This window comes from Plecotus auritus (genome assembly GCF_963455305.1).
Source record: "Plecotus auritus genome assembly, chromosome: 7".
Taxonomy (NCBI): domain Eukaryota; kingdom Metazoa; phylum Chordata; class Mammalia; order Chiroptera; family Vespertilionidae; genus Plecotus; species Plecotus auritus.
In genome coordinates, this window is record NC_137774.1 from 95,009,949 (window position 1) to 95,026,359 (window position 16,411).

The following is a 16,411-nucleotide window of genomic DNA, read 5'->3' on the forward strand; positions in this document are numbered from 1 at the left end:
AGATGGTTTCCACAATCCCTCAAGGTCAAGTGGCAAAGCAGAGTATAGAAACCAAAATCATGTCTCTGATTCTCTGTCATTTCTCTCTGAGAATATAATTGTCTGGACATACAAGGAACATTCTTGGTTTACAGCATGTCTCTGAAATGACATGAAGCCCTGGAGAGCAGTGAACCCTGCCACTGGCTGCCTCCTGTCTGAGTGGCCCCAGCTCAACACCTACCCTCGGTGGTGTCCACTTCAGCTTGCTCCTCTCTGGGCTTCTGCTTGAACTTCATGTTGCCAAAGTGCATGATGCCCCCAGTCAGCTTATAAACGCCAAGCTTCTCCTCGGCGCTGAAGCCCAACACATCAAAGGCAACCTGCAAGGCCACAGGGAGGAGAAAGCCGAAAATCTCCTGGCTTCTCATTCCAGAGTGAAGGCCACAACACTGCCACCCTTGGACTCTAGAGGTCAGGCACACCCTGCTCAGAGAGGCCTGTTTTTCTCCAAGGAGCCCAGACTGTTTAACCTCTCTGGCCTCTGCAAAATGGAACGTCTAGCAGGACTGAAAACAGAAAACGAATGGGTGGAATACATGGCCCCCTGAAACCTCTGTGGAATTCTAGTTCAATACTGCAAAGAGAAACTGCTTGCTATGACAGGCTTGGGAGGAATGCTAACTGCATCCCAGAAATCTCCAGGGAAGAATCTGGGTTGCTGACTGACAATTCTTAGGGGGACCTCCACCCCAATTCTGATGGTAGTGCATGCAGGCCCCCAAAGTTTCTGTCTTCTCTTTGTCTTTCCCCAGCCACACCCACCCACTTACATCTGTGATCTGCAGCTCCTCCCCGTCGTCCATGTTTTCTACCGAGGTGACGCCCTGGCTCACCCAGTTGTACTCCTTAGGGTTGGGGACCAGCAGCAAAGTCTCTGCCAAGAGCAGAAAAGTTAATTAACAGCCTGGTGACACATGCTTTTTTCTCTTTCATTTGTAACCAATATCTTTAAATGCCTCTCATGTGCCAGGCATGAGGGGTTACAGAGCTGAATAAGACATGGTCCCGTTCCTCTGGAATCACCTCCAGAGTCATGGAGGGACTTGAACAGGGTCACATGAGGGTCTTGAGAGTGGAAAGAGTATCTCAGGGACTTGGTTGGGTCCTTTGTCACTTGACCCTGTTTCTGGCACCTAGTATGCACTCAGTAGATATTTTTGGAATAAGTGAATTCATATTTTTCACCTTCCTCTTTCCTGCAAAGAGAAGGTCAGATTCTAAGGCAGAAGGTAACATATGATTGCAGTGGGCAGTAATAATCACTTCATATTAGGACATTGTTGTTTTCACAAATATCTTTACTTTTATTTTTCTTCAAATGTGTGTCCCTGTTGGTCTTTGTTTTTTCACTTTTGGAAGAGACATGGGTGCAGGAAACACTTGCCCTTTCTTTCATCTTTACTATGAAGAAAAACTACAGCTCAAGAATGAAGATAGGCATTAGGGCTTGGCGGAGAGTGTGGTAAACAGGAGAGCCTAAGCTCCATCCAAAGGGGCCATCACCATTCAACTGTCCTGATCAGTCCCACAAAAGAGAGCAGGCCCATGGCTACCAGATCTTCTGCTGTTCCAGAAAAAGCAGGAAATTGGGTTTTTATGTGAAGTCTCCCAAAATCAAAATGCCATCCATTAATTAAAAGTGCACTGTATTGAACAAATAAGGCCCACATGGGGGTGGGGGTGGTGTCGAGTGCCTTAGTCTCTGGCTGGATTAGGAGGTGTGTATGTGGGAGATTGAGTCTTCATTCCTCTCCTCCCCCTGTATTTACATCCTGTGCAGGTCTACCAAGGACAATTGAGGCCGTTGGTGCCTGCCTAAGGGCATCCAGCTGAGTGGATGAGTGTACTCTGCCTGCTGAGCAGTGCATTTAATGTCAGCTGTGTCCCCCTCACCCCCCCCCCCCGCCCCCCCAGAGAATATCCTGTTGTTATTGCACAGACAAGCACTGGCAGGGCTAACTGTGGTCTTTGGCTGACTTCTCTGCTGCTGTCTGAATATCGAGCCCAGAAGCAGCAGGTCTAAGACACAAGAAGTCTAAAGCTCCACATCTCAGCCATGAGTTTCAAAGCCCCATCTGTGAAATGAGTTAAGCCTCATAAGGCTGTTGTAAAGATGAGATGTAAGTGGAACCTTGAAAAAATTTCCTGTAATCTACTCACATAATTCTAAAGTAAAGGGATTCGGGCAGAACCATGGGCTCCGCACATGGAAATTTGTTTCGTTATTGAAAAAAAGGGAAACGTGAGTTAAGGAGAAGGCAGACAGACATATAGATATTTACCAATAAGTTCAGGCTTCTTGTTAGAGAGAATCTGGTAGAAAATGTGGTAGCCCCTCTCAGCTGCTTGCTGTGAGATGACCCGAGATTTCTCTAAGAGATCTGGAAAAGAATAAGCAAAATACCTGTAAGTTCCCCCCTCCGCCCCAGCCTGGAGTGCAGGGTTCCTCTCCATAAAGCCCAGTGCCATAGCCAGTCATGGGCTCATTCTTCCCTCTCCCCGAGACACACAGCCTCAGGGGGCCTGACTGCTGGTGGAGTCCAGACAGCTGGGCATGAGGCAGGTTACGCTCAGGAGGGCCCCACACTTGATGTAATGTTCCTGGAAGAACCTTCCGAAAGGGCCTGACTTACAGCTCTCAATGTCAGCTCCAGCCAGTTTGCCCGTAGTTCCAAAGTGGATCCGGATGAACTTGCCCTGAACAGGGAGGAGAGAGGCAGGTTGTGAGGGAGGGTGTAGTTCTAGAGCAACACATGGCCCAGGTTTGGCCGCAGCCACTCAGTGACAGCCCCCTGAATTCAGAGGGCACTTGGGGAATGTAACTGGGCCAGATGTGGCTGTGCTCTGAGTTGTGGATGTCCCATGCAGATGGGCAGAGGAGGTGGACGGGTTTTGGAGCTCAATCTCGGGTCTGTGGGATAGCCTGTAGATTTAGGGTTGGGGTTCACAGCTTCCAGATATTGCAAATCTCTGGCTCTTCTGACTTCACAGCCCCAACATCACTGTGTTCCCAAGTTTCTGCGTTCAAGCCCCTTGATTTACATACTGATATGGGATCTGTTTGATAAAGACCCTGACTGATAAAAGTCTCTGAGAAGATGATGTGACTTGCCTAATCCCATTGGTGTGTTTAAATCAGCCCCACTTTACTTACCTGGAATGGGGTGAGGATACCTGCCCCACCACCCCCAGGGCCCACAGTTGCCACTGCTCACACTTACAAAGCGAGAGGAGTTGTTGTTCCTGGTGGTCTTGGCATTCCCGAAAGCCTCCAGCACGGGGTTGGCCTGGATGATTTGATCCTCCAGGGACCCCTGCCCCAGAGAGAAATACCAGGTGGGTTGGCCTGTCCTGGGGCTACTGCCTGGGGACTCAGGGCTTTCACATGACAGTGGCTTGTGTGTCAGGAATCAGGATGGAAACAGGTTTGGAAAGCTGGGAAATTGGGGTTGGAGGGGACCTGGAAGGGGGTCCACTGCCTGATGACTACCCCCTGCAGCCCCTGATATTGGAGGGGCACTGGCAGATGCTAGGCCTTGATTCTTTGCTGTTGTTTCCTCACTGCTCTTGATGGAGAGACCCCTGAGTGACCTGAGCACCCTTCCCTAGGCATCTCTGGTGTCTCTCTCCCAACCTTCCTTGTCAGCTTTTGACAGCCACCACTGGCATAGCTAATGCTCTTTGTGCCCCAGGGTCTGCGTGTAAGATGTGGCCTAGGCAGCAGAATTCATCCTGTGTGAGGAGACCCGGGTCTGCAGCCACCTTCTCCCTATGTGACCCCACCCAAGTCGCTTCTCTCCAAGCCTCAGTCTTCTTATCTGTAAAATGGGCCTAACCCCCAGAGTAGGCATTGCTATGTGTGACAGCCTGCCCAGGCCACCCTACCTTCCCATCCGAGGACTGTTTGCCAGTTCCTCCGATATTGGCAAAGTACTGGATGACCTTCTTTGTGTTCTCAGTCTTGCCAGCACCAGATTCTCCACTGTGGGTGGAAACGGGAGCAGACAAGTGAAGCACATAGAGGGGAGTAACAGCAGAGAAGTAGAGCAATAAAAGGTGCAGGCTGAGCGTGATCACATTTCACACTTTAGCTGTGACAGACAGGTGGGGGGCTTAGGGACATGGAGGCTCCCCTTGGTTTAGCAGGTGCAGATTTACTAGTCCTGCTAAGCCTACTTGCTGTCTACAGATTTCTATACAAGGTCCCACCAATTAATTTAAGAAGGCTTAATTAATTACACGTATAAGACATAGACATATATATATATATATATATATATATATATATATATATATATATTTACAGAGGGACAGAAGGGACACTTACGTGATTAGCATAGACTGATTTTCACGATCTGCAGGGAAGAAAACAGCAAATGGAAGATGTAATTAAGGAAACTTAGAAAGTTAGACGTTTAGCATCATCTTTGCCACCCACCCTGCATCCCACCCGACTTGGATAGAAGCCAGGTGAGTCGGAAAACCCAGCATCCTGTGGAGTCCATGGTGACATGCCTGCCTCTGCATCAAACATCCTCGCAGAAAGGGCCAAGAATTGACCAACCACCCTGTTTCTACCAGCACCATCCCCAAAAGCTACACAGTCATAAAAAAGAGAAATGATAATAAAAATTACTTCTGGGGTCTCTGTACTGCATGGCAGAGATCATACAGCGAATGGTTAAATGTTGACTTGAGTTCTGGGCAAGTTACGTAGCTTGGCAAACTGGCTTTTGTGATGCTTAAATGAGATAGGGCGTGAAGTAGGGCTGGTACTTAGCAGATGCCCAGTGCACTCACTGAGCACTAGTACCTGGTGTTAATATCACATACTGTTGCAGCTCAACATTTAGCAAAGAACTTCAACAAGTGGTTCAGGTTGAGCTTGGGTAGCATGTGGCTCTAATGCATTTGGAGCAACAATAGCAAAGAGTATCTCACCCACCACAAGAGCCCCAACAGGCCCCACCCCACGCACCCATGAGCATGTCATGGTAGGCATTGTCCGAGATGGAGAAGAGGTGGGGTGGCATCTCTGTGCGTTTCTTGCCCTTGTACATGTTGGCCACCCGGGACCCGTAGATGGGCAGCCACCTGTAGGGGTTGACTGTCACGCAGAATAAGCCCGAGTAGGTCTGGTGGGAGGGAAGGAAGATGGTTAGCTGGCCCTTCCCTCTACTGCCCCCTTCTCTCTGAGCCCCAGCCTGTCATAGAGCAGCCTGGCTGGAGGTCCTCTCTGGGGGCAAAATCTATGCCTGAGTCTTTATTCAGTAAGCAAAACAAGTTTTCTCTTTAATATATATATTTTTATTTTCTTTTGGTTTAATTATTTGAATAGATAACACAGGCACTGTATGGACAAATATGCAGCAAAAAGTTCTCCCAACTGCTCAGTGCCCGTCCCCTCTTCCCACAAGTACTTTCTAATACCCACTCCCAAGGTTTCTGATGCATATACAAACAAATGTCTCACATTCTTATGTCCCACCTTGTTTTTAAAACTAAAGATAGTATTTTACAATATTGTTTTATATCTTGCTTTCTCCACTTAATATATCTCGGAGAATTTTCCATGAGAGTCCACAGTGAGATTTCTGGGGTATTTTACAGCCATGGAGTGCTCACTGTGTGGGTTTGATCTATTTATTTTTATTTTATTTCAAAATTAAATTTATTGGGAAGACATTGGTTAATATGATCATATAGGTTTCAGGTGTAGGTTTCTATGTTACAAGATCTGTATATTGCACTGTGTGCCCACCACCTAAAGTCAAATCTCCCATCAGTATATATTAGGTCCCCATCATCCCCAACCACTTTCCTCTGGCAAACACCACACTGCTGAGACATCAGCTTCTTTTTTCATCCCAAGGCAATTTTGTAAGAAAATCATCCCATTAAAAAAATCAGAAAAACCAATGAGGTAGTAAAAGAAATGAACTGAGAGGAGAATAAGTGAGGGCAGGCAATAGCCAAATCCATGACTACCCATCCATGGCTTCCAAACTTTCTCTTCTCTTTGCTGGACACTCATATTGACTTGATGTCCCCACTCTGTGCCTCTTTACAGTTCAACTTTAAGACCTTCCACTTTGGTCCAAGTGGGAATACTGCTCCCCGCCCTCCCCCCCCCCCCGCAGCTCACCCCCCGCCTACCAACCCCAGTTTCTCCTTAGCATAGCTGTGATATGTTGAATTTTAAAAGGAATCTTATTAAGAGTTCAAAGTATGATGCACAGTGTCTCATCCTAGAACTCCAGTCATTGAATCACTCTTTCAAGCACTATCTCAGTGTGTGTGTCTGTGTGTGTGTGTGTAGCGGGGTAGAGGGGGTGGGGAGGAGGGAGGATGGCAGATATTAGCCTGCAAATCTGTTTTGGTCAGAATGAAAAAGAGAGGTTCCCCACCCTCTCTCACAGGAGGGACCTGAGAGGGAAGCTTTTGGGGTTGTGGAGTCCTTGCCTGTCAGTGTTGTTCAACAGCAACTGAGGTACCTTAAGAGGAGACTCCTTGCCCTGACCCCTTAGCCCAAATTCCACAGAGCCTATGACATGGTGTAGCCACCCATGGAGAGCAAGCGCTTGGCATCAGAGTGACTCTGATCTAAGCCCCAGCCCTGAGCTTAGCCATCAAGCCCACAGAGACATCCCCAGCCCAAACTCCAGGCTCAGTCAAGGAGAATGTGGTTCTTTCCAGACCTGAGGTCCAGTGATGCCATCACTAGTCTCCAGGCCCAGCAAATATCCCCAAGAGCTTTCTAGAGATCTTTCAGCATGGCCTGGGGATTTGAATCTGGACTAAAGTAGTGTTGAAGTAGGTTGAGAGAAGGAAGCATGCAGCAGCCATCTTGGCTGTCACCACAAATCCTGAGGGAACTCTGACCTTGAAGGCAGGTCCCATCTTACCTATTCCTACCAGATATGCATCTTTCTGTTTTAGTAAAGACATCTAAAGGGGCAAATACCAAAACTCCCTTACATCTCACGTTGAATCTAGCCACCAGCACTTTCAGGAAATCATACTTCTGTTTTAGGAGTTCCAAGATTGTCAAGGGACTGATAGTAACCCACTTTGCACATCCTAGCATAGTGCACAATGTTTGTAGAATGAAAGCTTGGATGAATGGATATAAAGAAGGAAGAAAAAAAGGAAGATAAACGGATGGTTGGCTAGATAGACAGGGAGGGACTTCAAGTCATATAAAGTCACTAGGGGGAAAATGATGTTTTTTTTTTTTATATATTTTATTGATATTTCACAGAGAGGAAGGGAGAGGGATAGAGAGCTAGAAACATCGATGAGAGAGAAACATCGATCAGCTGCCTCCTGCACACCTCCCACTGAGGATGTGCCCGCAACCAAGGTACATGCCCTTGACTGGAATCGAACCCGGGACCTTTCAGTCCGCAGGCCGACGCTCTATCCACTGAGCCAAACCGGTTTCGGCGAAAATGATGTTTTTATTGGAGAGTTTGCAAGGGTGGGGTCGGGAAGAAGACTTAGGGTGACAGCTTCAGCAAAAGGTATTTCAACTGCCTGTGGAGATGGTGCCCATCACTGAGATGTTGAAAGCTTGGAGTGGAAGTCCTACTGTGTCAAAAACATGGTCCCTGTGCCTTCGTCTGAGTCATAATGTACATTGGTTGCTGGGGAAGGTAAAGTAGTTGCTCCCTCCTGTCAGGAGAGGGGCAGAAGATCTGCAGTGTCCACTTCCTCCTCACCCCAGCCCCAGGCACTCACATAGATCCTCATGTTGGTGTAGCGTTGGCGCAGATTGTCCAGGACACTGGCCTCATTCAAGAAGGTCATGTCCGCCATGTCGCTGGCCTGGTAGAATTTGGGTGGGTTCATCTGCTGGACATCATCCTTCTTCACAGTGACAGTCTGCAGGGAGATGTCAAGACATAGCAGCACATGAATTAAGGACCAGTACTGTCACAGCCACAGCAGCATCTGGCACAGTTACCGCACACAGATTGGTGTCCTGGAAGGAGCTGCAGTCTGGTGTCCAGTGGGCCCAATTCCTGGTCCAACCATGCCCCACTCTGCAACTTGGGATGGGGAGGGACTTCTGAGGCGATATGAACCCTAACTGCCTCCCATCTGAAGTAGGGATGACAATAGCCCCCATAGCTGGTTTCTGGAAGAATTTATATGAATGTAAATGGGATCATGGAAAAAATACCTTGTAAGCTATGGATTTCCCTCCCTACATTCACAGCATCTCAGGCCTATGCTTCTTTTCCCACCACATCCATCCTGGCAGCTGATCAGAGCTTTCTCATTGATCCCAGGGACACATTGCAGAGATGTGACTCTTGCTCTCTGCCTTGGGAATTAGTGATGGTTTCTAAATAGCAATGAACTTTTTCATAATAAAAAGACATTCCCTTTGAAAGTAAGCAAGCAAACAAGATAAAGAAAAAGAAGACAACAATGAGTGTTGGGCAGTAGCTGTACAGAATTAAGAATCGAAGCTCCTGTGCATGGTAGACAATTCCTGTCCCCCTTCTGCACCCGTTTTTCAACTGTAGATGAAAACTAGCACCAACTCTTAAGTTTTATCATCTGGGACCAGAAAAAAAATCTTTGAGTTGCCTATAGCCTGAGATGTGAGGCTTGAACATACACTTTAATTTTTGGGACTTCTAATAATTTATGAGTCCCATAGGTAGGTAATTTGAAATCTTGATAGTTTTGGGAAATCCACCCAGTGATGATCACCACCCTTAGTAAATCAAGCTGGGTCCAAAGTGGGGCCTTTGGGGCCCCACTCTTATGGTTCCTCATTTCTTACAACACTGCCATGCTCTGCCCTTCTGAAAAGTGTGTTCCTTTTGAGAATTAGGATTGATTTTCATGTTCAAATCCACTTTAATTTGGGTACAGCCTCATCTCTCTTGTCACTTCCCTGGAAAGAGGCTATGAAGTAAAGCTTAGCTGTTGCAAAATCTCATCATGGAAGGTCTCTGGCTTTATGCATGAAATTAACCAAGGACTGGCCTCACACTTCCCTTTTGCAGCCCACCATGGAGAGATGGCATGGTGATGTAAAGGGGACACAGGTGTTTGAGCCAGATGCTCTAGCTTTGAATCTGAGTTCATCATTGTGACTATGGGCACAAAGACTTTTCTACTTGATCCTACTGCAAACTAGGACCAATAAATCATATAATAAGGTTATTAAAAGGATTAAATAAAATATTCAGTGCATCATCAGGAGTCTATAGCAGATAGGGATTTAATAAAACAAACTTTCTATTCACCTTCTCAAGTCATCCCTCACAGTCAGACAGTGTAGACTAGCAGAGACTGGTAAACCATCTATATGGGGGGAAAAATCTCCAATTTGTACCATTTGTTAATTCCCCTGGTAAAAATACTTCCACCATGCCTGACATCAAGCTACCAAAGGTTTAACAACTGGCTGCAAACCCTGAATGTTTAACATTGAGTCCTCACAAGCCAGGACAAGCCAGCTCAAGCACCCCACCACCAGGCAGCAAGGGGCTCAGGAGCCACCATCTGTTGCTCATGCAGCTGAAGAGCTCACCCAGGTTGGCCAGAGTGATCTGAGCCCTGTCTCACATTCCTCATGCCATCATGGGCCCATAGTGCAACCACTGACGGGTGGGATGCTCACTCTCACTCTTAGGAAACAGATTCCACATGAGAGCTGTTTGGGACTTTAAAGATTAGCAGCTCTCATGATAATCTTTTATACACTTCTGTTTCAGAGCATATAAAGTACTTTCCTATGTCCTATCATGTTGGAATCTCTATTGTGAGAGAGCCAAAGCTCAGAGAGGAAAAGTGTCTTTCTCAGGGCCACACAGCTTGAGTATCGTTGAGTCTGAACTTGAACCCAGCACCTGGGACTCAGAGGCATCTGCTCTTCTTGCCACTCTGACTCTTGAGCAGAAGCATGGACAGCAGAGCCTGAGTGTCCGCCACTTCCAAAGCTCGGTTTCATCCTGGAGATTTCTCTCCACTCACCTGGTTGGTGACCGTCTTCACGGTGACTTGGTCGCCCTGTTCAGACTGGATCTCTCCAGCGACAAAGCCTTCCTTCTCGTCTTTGACCCAGCAGGACCTCTTGATGTCATAGGGCTTGTTCATGGCTTCGATCCTCTCCTTTTCAGGAGGTGCCAGGAAGGGCATCGGGTCCACATCGTCCCCGCATTCGCCTTTGTATCCACCAGGCATTGCGGCTTGGCTGAGGGAGGAGCAAGAAGGAACCAAGGATGGGAACCAGGACTTCCGTAGGTGCTGCAGGGGAGAGAAAGCAAGGACAGCTTGTCAAGACTTACGTATGGGCTAAGGCGAATGCCTGAGAGAGGCAGGGGGTCCTAATAACTTAGAATAAGCTAATAACTCCTCGGAGTTGTGTACCCCCCACCACAAAGCATTTCTGCATCTTTTATTGATATACCCCTCACATTAAGGCCCTGAGGTCAGGCTGGATCATTTTATGGAGAAGAAGACAAGGACCAGGAGAGGTTAAAGCAAGGACTTTAACCATGAAATAGCACCGGAAAACAATTACCACTTGTTTTTCACCTTCCCTTAAGCCTTAAGGGATGAACAGAGGCCACAAGCCACGATGTACTAGAATTGCAGTGGCTTGTCCCCAGCAGAAATCACAGCTCTTCTTTTATTTTAGTGTGGTTGTAGGCATCTCAAAATAGTGTTTACCCTCTTCTCAGCTTTGAAATTATGGCCTTATTAGACCCTCCGTTGGAGGTTTTTATTTAAACCTGCTAACAAAGAAGCACACTTTTAATTACTATATCACAAATTGATTTTTAACATTTTGATAGCTGTATTTTAATACCATCTGTTTTCTTTGTATCTCTATGACTCAGCGGCCACCAACCTTTTGACCTCATGGACCACCAGTGGCCGTGGACCACTGGTTGGCGACTGCTGCAGTCTATGTAGTTTATTTTATTCATTTAAAAACACTAATCTGATCAGAGGTCCATAGGCTTTACTAGACCCAGATACAAATAATTGCCCAGGTTCACTGATTATCTTTCTCAAGATGAGACCAGCCTGGGGTTAAGTCTGGGCTTCTTAACCCAGAAGTTTCACCAGACCACCAGGAAGGAGGAGAACTGGGGACTCACAGGGGCAGAGAGGGAAGTCAGGGCATCCCAGGTTGTCTTGGGAGTGAAGAAACTTCTTGAAGTTTTGGGGAAGGTGTGTTCTGAGCCCCTTTGCCAGAAGTGCTACTCTAGAGGCCACGGGGCCAGCCTTTACCTTTAAACAACTCAGGGGGAACTGGAGATTCTCACTACTGTGCCCCTGGCCCCTGCTTAAATCGGGCTGCCCTTGGGAGAGCGCCAGCTTTTCCTGGGAGGGGTCCTGGAAAAAGAGGCTGAGCCAGGACAGGCAAGCAGTGGAGGCAAAGCCAGACATGTTCTCCTCTTCCCACCTCCCTATGGGGTCCAGCTTAGAGAGTTCTGTCTGGCGCCTGGGTTCCCCAACCCTGGAGTTGGTCCATTTCATAGAAACTACAAATGACAAGAGGACAGTGGGGGTCTTGTGCCATCTGGTGATATCTGTAGTCCCATTGGACAAAATGGTTTAAATTCAGTTAATAAAATATATAGGGTCATCAAGAAAACAAATGGCATTAAACTATAATTAACAAAATATTAAACATGCATATGATGGTAATACATATGCTTCTTTACTAGCACATCAAATAACATAATCTAACCACTCTAATAACCACTGTTCGGAAGCAACGATGGGAATTAACAATATTTTGAGCTTTTTGCAGTATTTGTAACAGGATATGAAAATATCAGTGACTTCCATTGCTGGCAAAGTTACAGGTACTGCTAATATGAATGTGACTTGTTTCCCGTGTTGAAAGAGGAGGGCATTTTACATTTCGGTGAAAGGCAGGGAACATCACGATGGGATGGTTTTCCCATGGAAGATCATGAGCCTAGGGTAAGAACCCTGCCTAATCCCTCCTGAGTCCTGTTCTGAGGAGCACTGGGCTGGGAGTCCTTGGTTCCTGCCAATAGCTTTGAGCAGTCTTCATCCGGCGTCCAGGAGACTGTGTCTCACTCAGCTGTGCCATAAGTCACTTTGGAGCTCAGTCGCCTTCTTGGGCCTCTCCCACCCCCTTTACAGAAGATATGATTGCTCAACGTAAACCTCCTTTTGTCATTTGTTGTCACTGCCAGCTCAGTTGCATTGTTGTTGTTGTTTTGTTTTTTTTTCTGTCTCATTTTCCTGGTTCTGTTTGACATAGATGGAAGTCAACAGGAAGATGAGACCAAAACCCACAGGAACAGAAAATGCAAGTATCAGCCAGGTCGGATTAAAAAGCATTAGACTTGTCATTAAAACAAAACAACTGCTTCTGAGAGCTGGGTTCCTTTTTAATTATTCTAGTGGGGGAGGAAGGGCCTGAAATTCTCCTTTGTTTATTCCAACATGGCTGCTTGTACCTCTTTAATGGTAGTTTTGCTGTGAACCACCAGCTGAGGTGTTACTGCTGTTGTCCTGGCCTGGGGGCCTGGGGCACAGACTCCTGGGACCGGGCATAACCGAGGGCTGTACAGGCCTCTGACACCAGGTTCCGCCCTTCTCAGTGGCCACCAGCCTCCTTCTCAGGTATGACCCTAACTCTGAGGACCCCCTGCATCCAAATCACTCCTGTACCCCCGGCCCCCACCACAAAGGCTCTTTCCAGGAACCTTGGATAAACAAGACTCATTTTTTAAATTCAAGAACCACAACACATATAAACATTGAGTTCATTGAATGCAACAGCTAAAAGGGTCTTCAGGGGGAAGAGATGTATTACAAAGTATGGGAAAGACAGGGCTGGGATTGAAACCAGCATGAACCTAGCACCCCCCTCCTCCACCCCCTTCCCCAAGGATGGTACAGGGAAGTAAGGCTGATCTGGGTTTGAACCCCAGATGCTCCTGCCTCATTGTGGAATGCAGCACACGTCCCACAGGCCCAGGTCCCTCGGAACATTGAGTGAGATCCCACTCTGCAGCCCCTGGGTCAGGCAGGTGCTTAAGAAATGCTCATCCCCTGCTCCTGCTTGCTCATCTCTCTTCATTATATCTACTTACCTCAAGTGGCTCCTCTAGGAACCCCCGCCCTCCTCCCTCCCCCCACATCCCCTATGGTACCCACCTGAGACCACACTGGAAGAGACTGGGTGCTCAGCAGAGCCTGGCCATTCCCTTTTATACCTGTCCAACAGGTCTGAGCCAGCAAAACCTTAAAAAAGAAAAGAAGCCCTCAGGGCTCTAGCTGGCCTCACCTTCCAGGGCCTGACTGGAAGTTCCTAGGTCCCTCAGGGGGGATCAGTGAATGCCCTTATTCTAGGACATTTGCCTTCCTCCCATTGCCCCTCTGGGGAAACTGATGACCTCAGCCCAGGGGTGCAGGCTGTGGGCAGAAATAGAACAGCTAGCTAATGAGTTTTCCTCTTAAAGCTGTAATTGCCTCATAGAGGGGGCTAACTCTTAAGGAGGAAGACCCAGGTAGACTCATCCAAAGCCTTTGGCATGGATGAGCCCAGAGAGCCAATTGGTGATTACTTTGCCCCTTTCACATGTTCAGGCTGGAAGGCCCGTGTAAGCTTGGACTTCACTCATCTAGTCACGACCGTGGCCCTCCTGCAGCCCACCATGGCCGCAGAGGTCACGTGGCATCATGGTGCAGTGTCAGCTCTGAGTTCTAAAGCCGCCTTTGCTTTATTTTATTTATTTATTTTCATTTCAAACAAATTTATTTCCTTGCTTCATGAAAAAGAACACTCTAGCAGCAGTGTAGCCAGTATACATTCACAATGCTGCAGAACATTTAAGCATGAGCTTTTAAAAAAATTACAGGACACACAATGAGATGGCAAACTTATGAAAGAGTTCAACAATGCAGGAATCATGTGTGGTTCCCACCATGGAGTTATTAGCTGAGCAGGACATTCATGGTGTTAATTATAACTGAATGGAGACATTTTTAGCTAAGACTGGATATTTTCATGTACTTGTTTTGGTAAACTGCAACTAACTTAAAAAATCCCAGTAGCTCCCTAAATCAACATTTGGTGCTTCAAGTTTAGATTGTTAAGGAAACTTATTTTAAGTTAGTGACACTGATCTGAATTGTAAAGCCAGCTTTGAATTCAAAATGCTTCCCTTGCATTTTGTGGCCTTGAGGAAGTCCTAGCCTTTTCTGGGCTTGCCTTTCCCATCTGTAAAATGGGATGAAAGGACTGATTCCTTTGTGCCCTTATCAAGCTGGGAGATGGCCTCTGGGTCTGCAGGGAGAAACTGCTTGGGGGACTTTCTTCCTGGCACCTGCCATCATTCCTATATCCACCTCCAGGTCCTTAATTCACTTTTTTTTTTAAATTGAGAAAAAACATAACAAAATTAACAATTTTAAGCACATAACTCAATGGCATTTAGTATATTCACAATGTTGTGCAACTACCACCTCTATCTAGTTTCAAAACACTTTCATCAGCCCAAAAGGAAACCTACTATCCATTAAACAGTTTCTCCCCTCACTCATGGCAACCAACAATCTGTTTTCTGTCTCTATGATTTTACCTGTTCTTAGAATTTCATGTGAATGGAATCATACAACATCTGACCTTTTGTGCCTGGCTCTTTCATTTAGTATAATGTTTCCAAAATTCATGTTGTAGCTATAAATGGGAACAATAGTGGTACTTACCAAATAGGCTAGTTATGCATTACATGAGTTCATATATGTAAAGTGCCTGGCATCTATTAGATGATCAATAAATATTTGTTGAATGAATGAAAGCCAGAGCTCTGTGATGGGAACAATGACTCCAAGCACAGTACTCTGTTCAGATGGTAGTTGAGATGGAAATTATTCTTGGTATTTACATCCAGAAACCCCTGGACTTGGCATTCATACACAGAGGGCTGGGCTCTGCCCCCAAACAGCTGGCTTAGGAAATAGGCCTGCTGGACTTTATGTGTGTGTCAATCTCTCTGCCCCTCCTCTTCTTCCTTCCTTTCCCCAGTTCCTTGAATTCCATACCCAGTTCTTTGTTAGACTCTAGCAGAGATTTGCAATTAACTAGACACTTTCTTTACCTTCGAGGATTTTGCAGTGTTGCCTTGAGGCCTCTGGTGGGGAAACACTGTGCTGAGTGCTATAACAGGAGATGGACTGGGGAGGGTGGAGGTAAAGGTGGAGAGGGGTGGCACCATAATCAATCCGGTCCTCTCTGTTCCTCCTGCCAGCCTGAGGACCCCCACACTCAGTGCCTTTGGAGAGTCCGCAAGTTCCAGGCCCAGGTTCAGAACCTTAGATGGAACCAAGTTCTCAATCAAGTTACCCTGTCCAGATTCAGGGCCAGGAAACCAAAGCTACATATTGCTGTGTGCCAGGCCCTGAGCTCAAACCCGCTGCTCCTGGAGCAGGTGCCCTTCCCGTGAAGCAGAGTGCCAGCTGTGAAAGGATGACAGGGTGGCTTCCCCGGCCCGGGGGAGCTCCTGCTGCTGGACACTCTACCCTTCATTGGGCAGCCATAGGGCAGGCCCCGCATGAGGTCCCACTGCTTGTGAGGCTCGTCAGGATGGTGAGGGCTATGTGTGGGGGACTTGGTCTTCTCTCCTTGCTTAAAATGCTAAGTATGGCCTTGTCTAATTGGATACTAAGTGTTGGCTTCTAGAACATTCTTAGAACTCAGAAATCTCCCAAGTGGAAGTTCCTTGGTTTTGAGTCTATGTTCTGACCTTGGGCAAGTCACTTAAACTCCTTGAGCCTCATTTCCCCCCACTATAAAATGGTAATAATAACAACAATAACAACCACTAACCTCACAGAATTGAACTGACCAAGTGAGATTATGGAGTTGAAAATACTTTTTAAAGTTTTGACTAGTCACCATCAACTAATGATGTCAAGCATCTTTTCACATGCTTATTTGCCACCCACATATCCTCCTTGGTGAAATGTCTGTTCAGTTTTTTTGGGCCCATTTTTTAAAAAAATCATCAGGTAGTTTGTTTTCTTATTAATTTTTGAGAGTTCCTTATATATCCTAGATACAAGGCTATTGTTAGATATGTACTTTGTAAATATTTTCTCCTAGTCTCTGGCTTGTCTTGAACATGCTTTTAAGTGGTAATATGCTGACTACATGTTAAAGGTCTCTTCAAATGACTCACAATGAAGACCCCAAGAAATTTCACCTCCATCTACTTGTGCTTATCTCCTGGGCTGCTTCCCTGGCCCATTTCGGGCTCCTCTGAGTGAGGCCTAAGGTTGGAGCTGTGAGTTCTGATAACTTGGCTCAGGGCTGGTGGTGGGAGGGGAGGGAGCATAATCTGAATATATT

At 46.7% G+C, this 16,411-nt stretch overlaps 1 protein-coding gene across 1 annotated transcript in view; it reads right to left on the minus strand.

The window, feature by feature from the left end:
• Window positions 1-10,248, minus strand: part of MYH16 (myosin heavy chain 16) — a gene marked incomplete at its 5' end in the record, with an annotated part of 58,998 nt that extends 48,750 nt beyond the window's left edge. Inside the window, 10 exons of the mRNA XM_080679577.1 lie at window positions 224-362; window positions 813-916; window positions 2,325-2,423; window positions 2,676-2,739; window positions 3,264-3,356; window positions 3,928-4,024; window positions 4,370-4,397; window positions 5,021-5,177; window positions 7,783-7,926; window positions 10,039-10,248. Coding sequence (XP_080535703.1) covers window positions 224-362; window positions 813-916; window positions 2,325-2,423; window positions 2,676-2,739; window positions 3,264-3,356; window positions 3,928-4,024; window positions 4,370-4,397; window positions 5,021-5,177; window positions 7,783-7,926; window positions 10,039-10,248 — 1,135 coding nt within the window. The remainder of the gene's footprint in view (window positions 1-223; window positions 363-812; window positions 917-2,324; window positions 2,424-2,675; window positions 2,740-3,263; window positions 3,357-3,927; window positions 4,025-4,369; window positions 4,398-5,020; window positions 5,178-7,782; window positions 7,927-10,038) is intronic.
• Window positions 10,249-16,411: the final 6,163 nt, after the last annotated feature.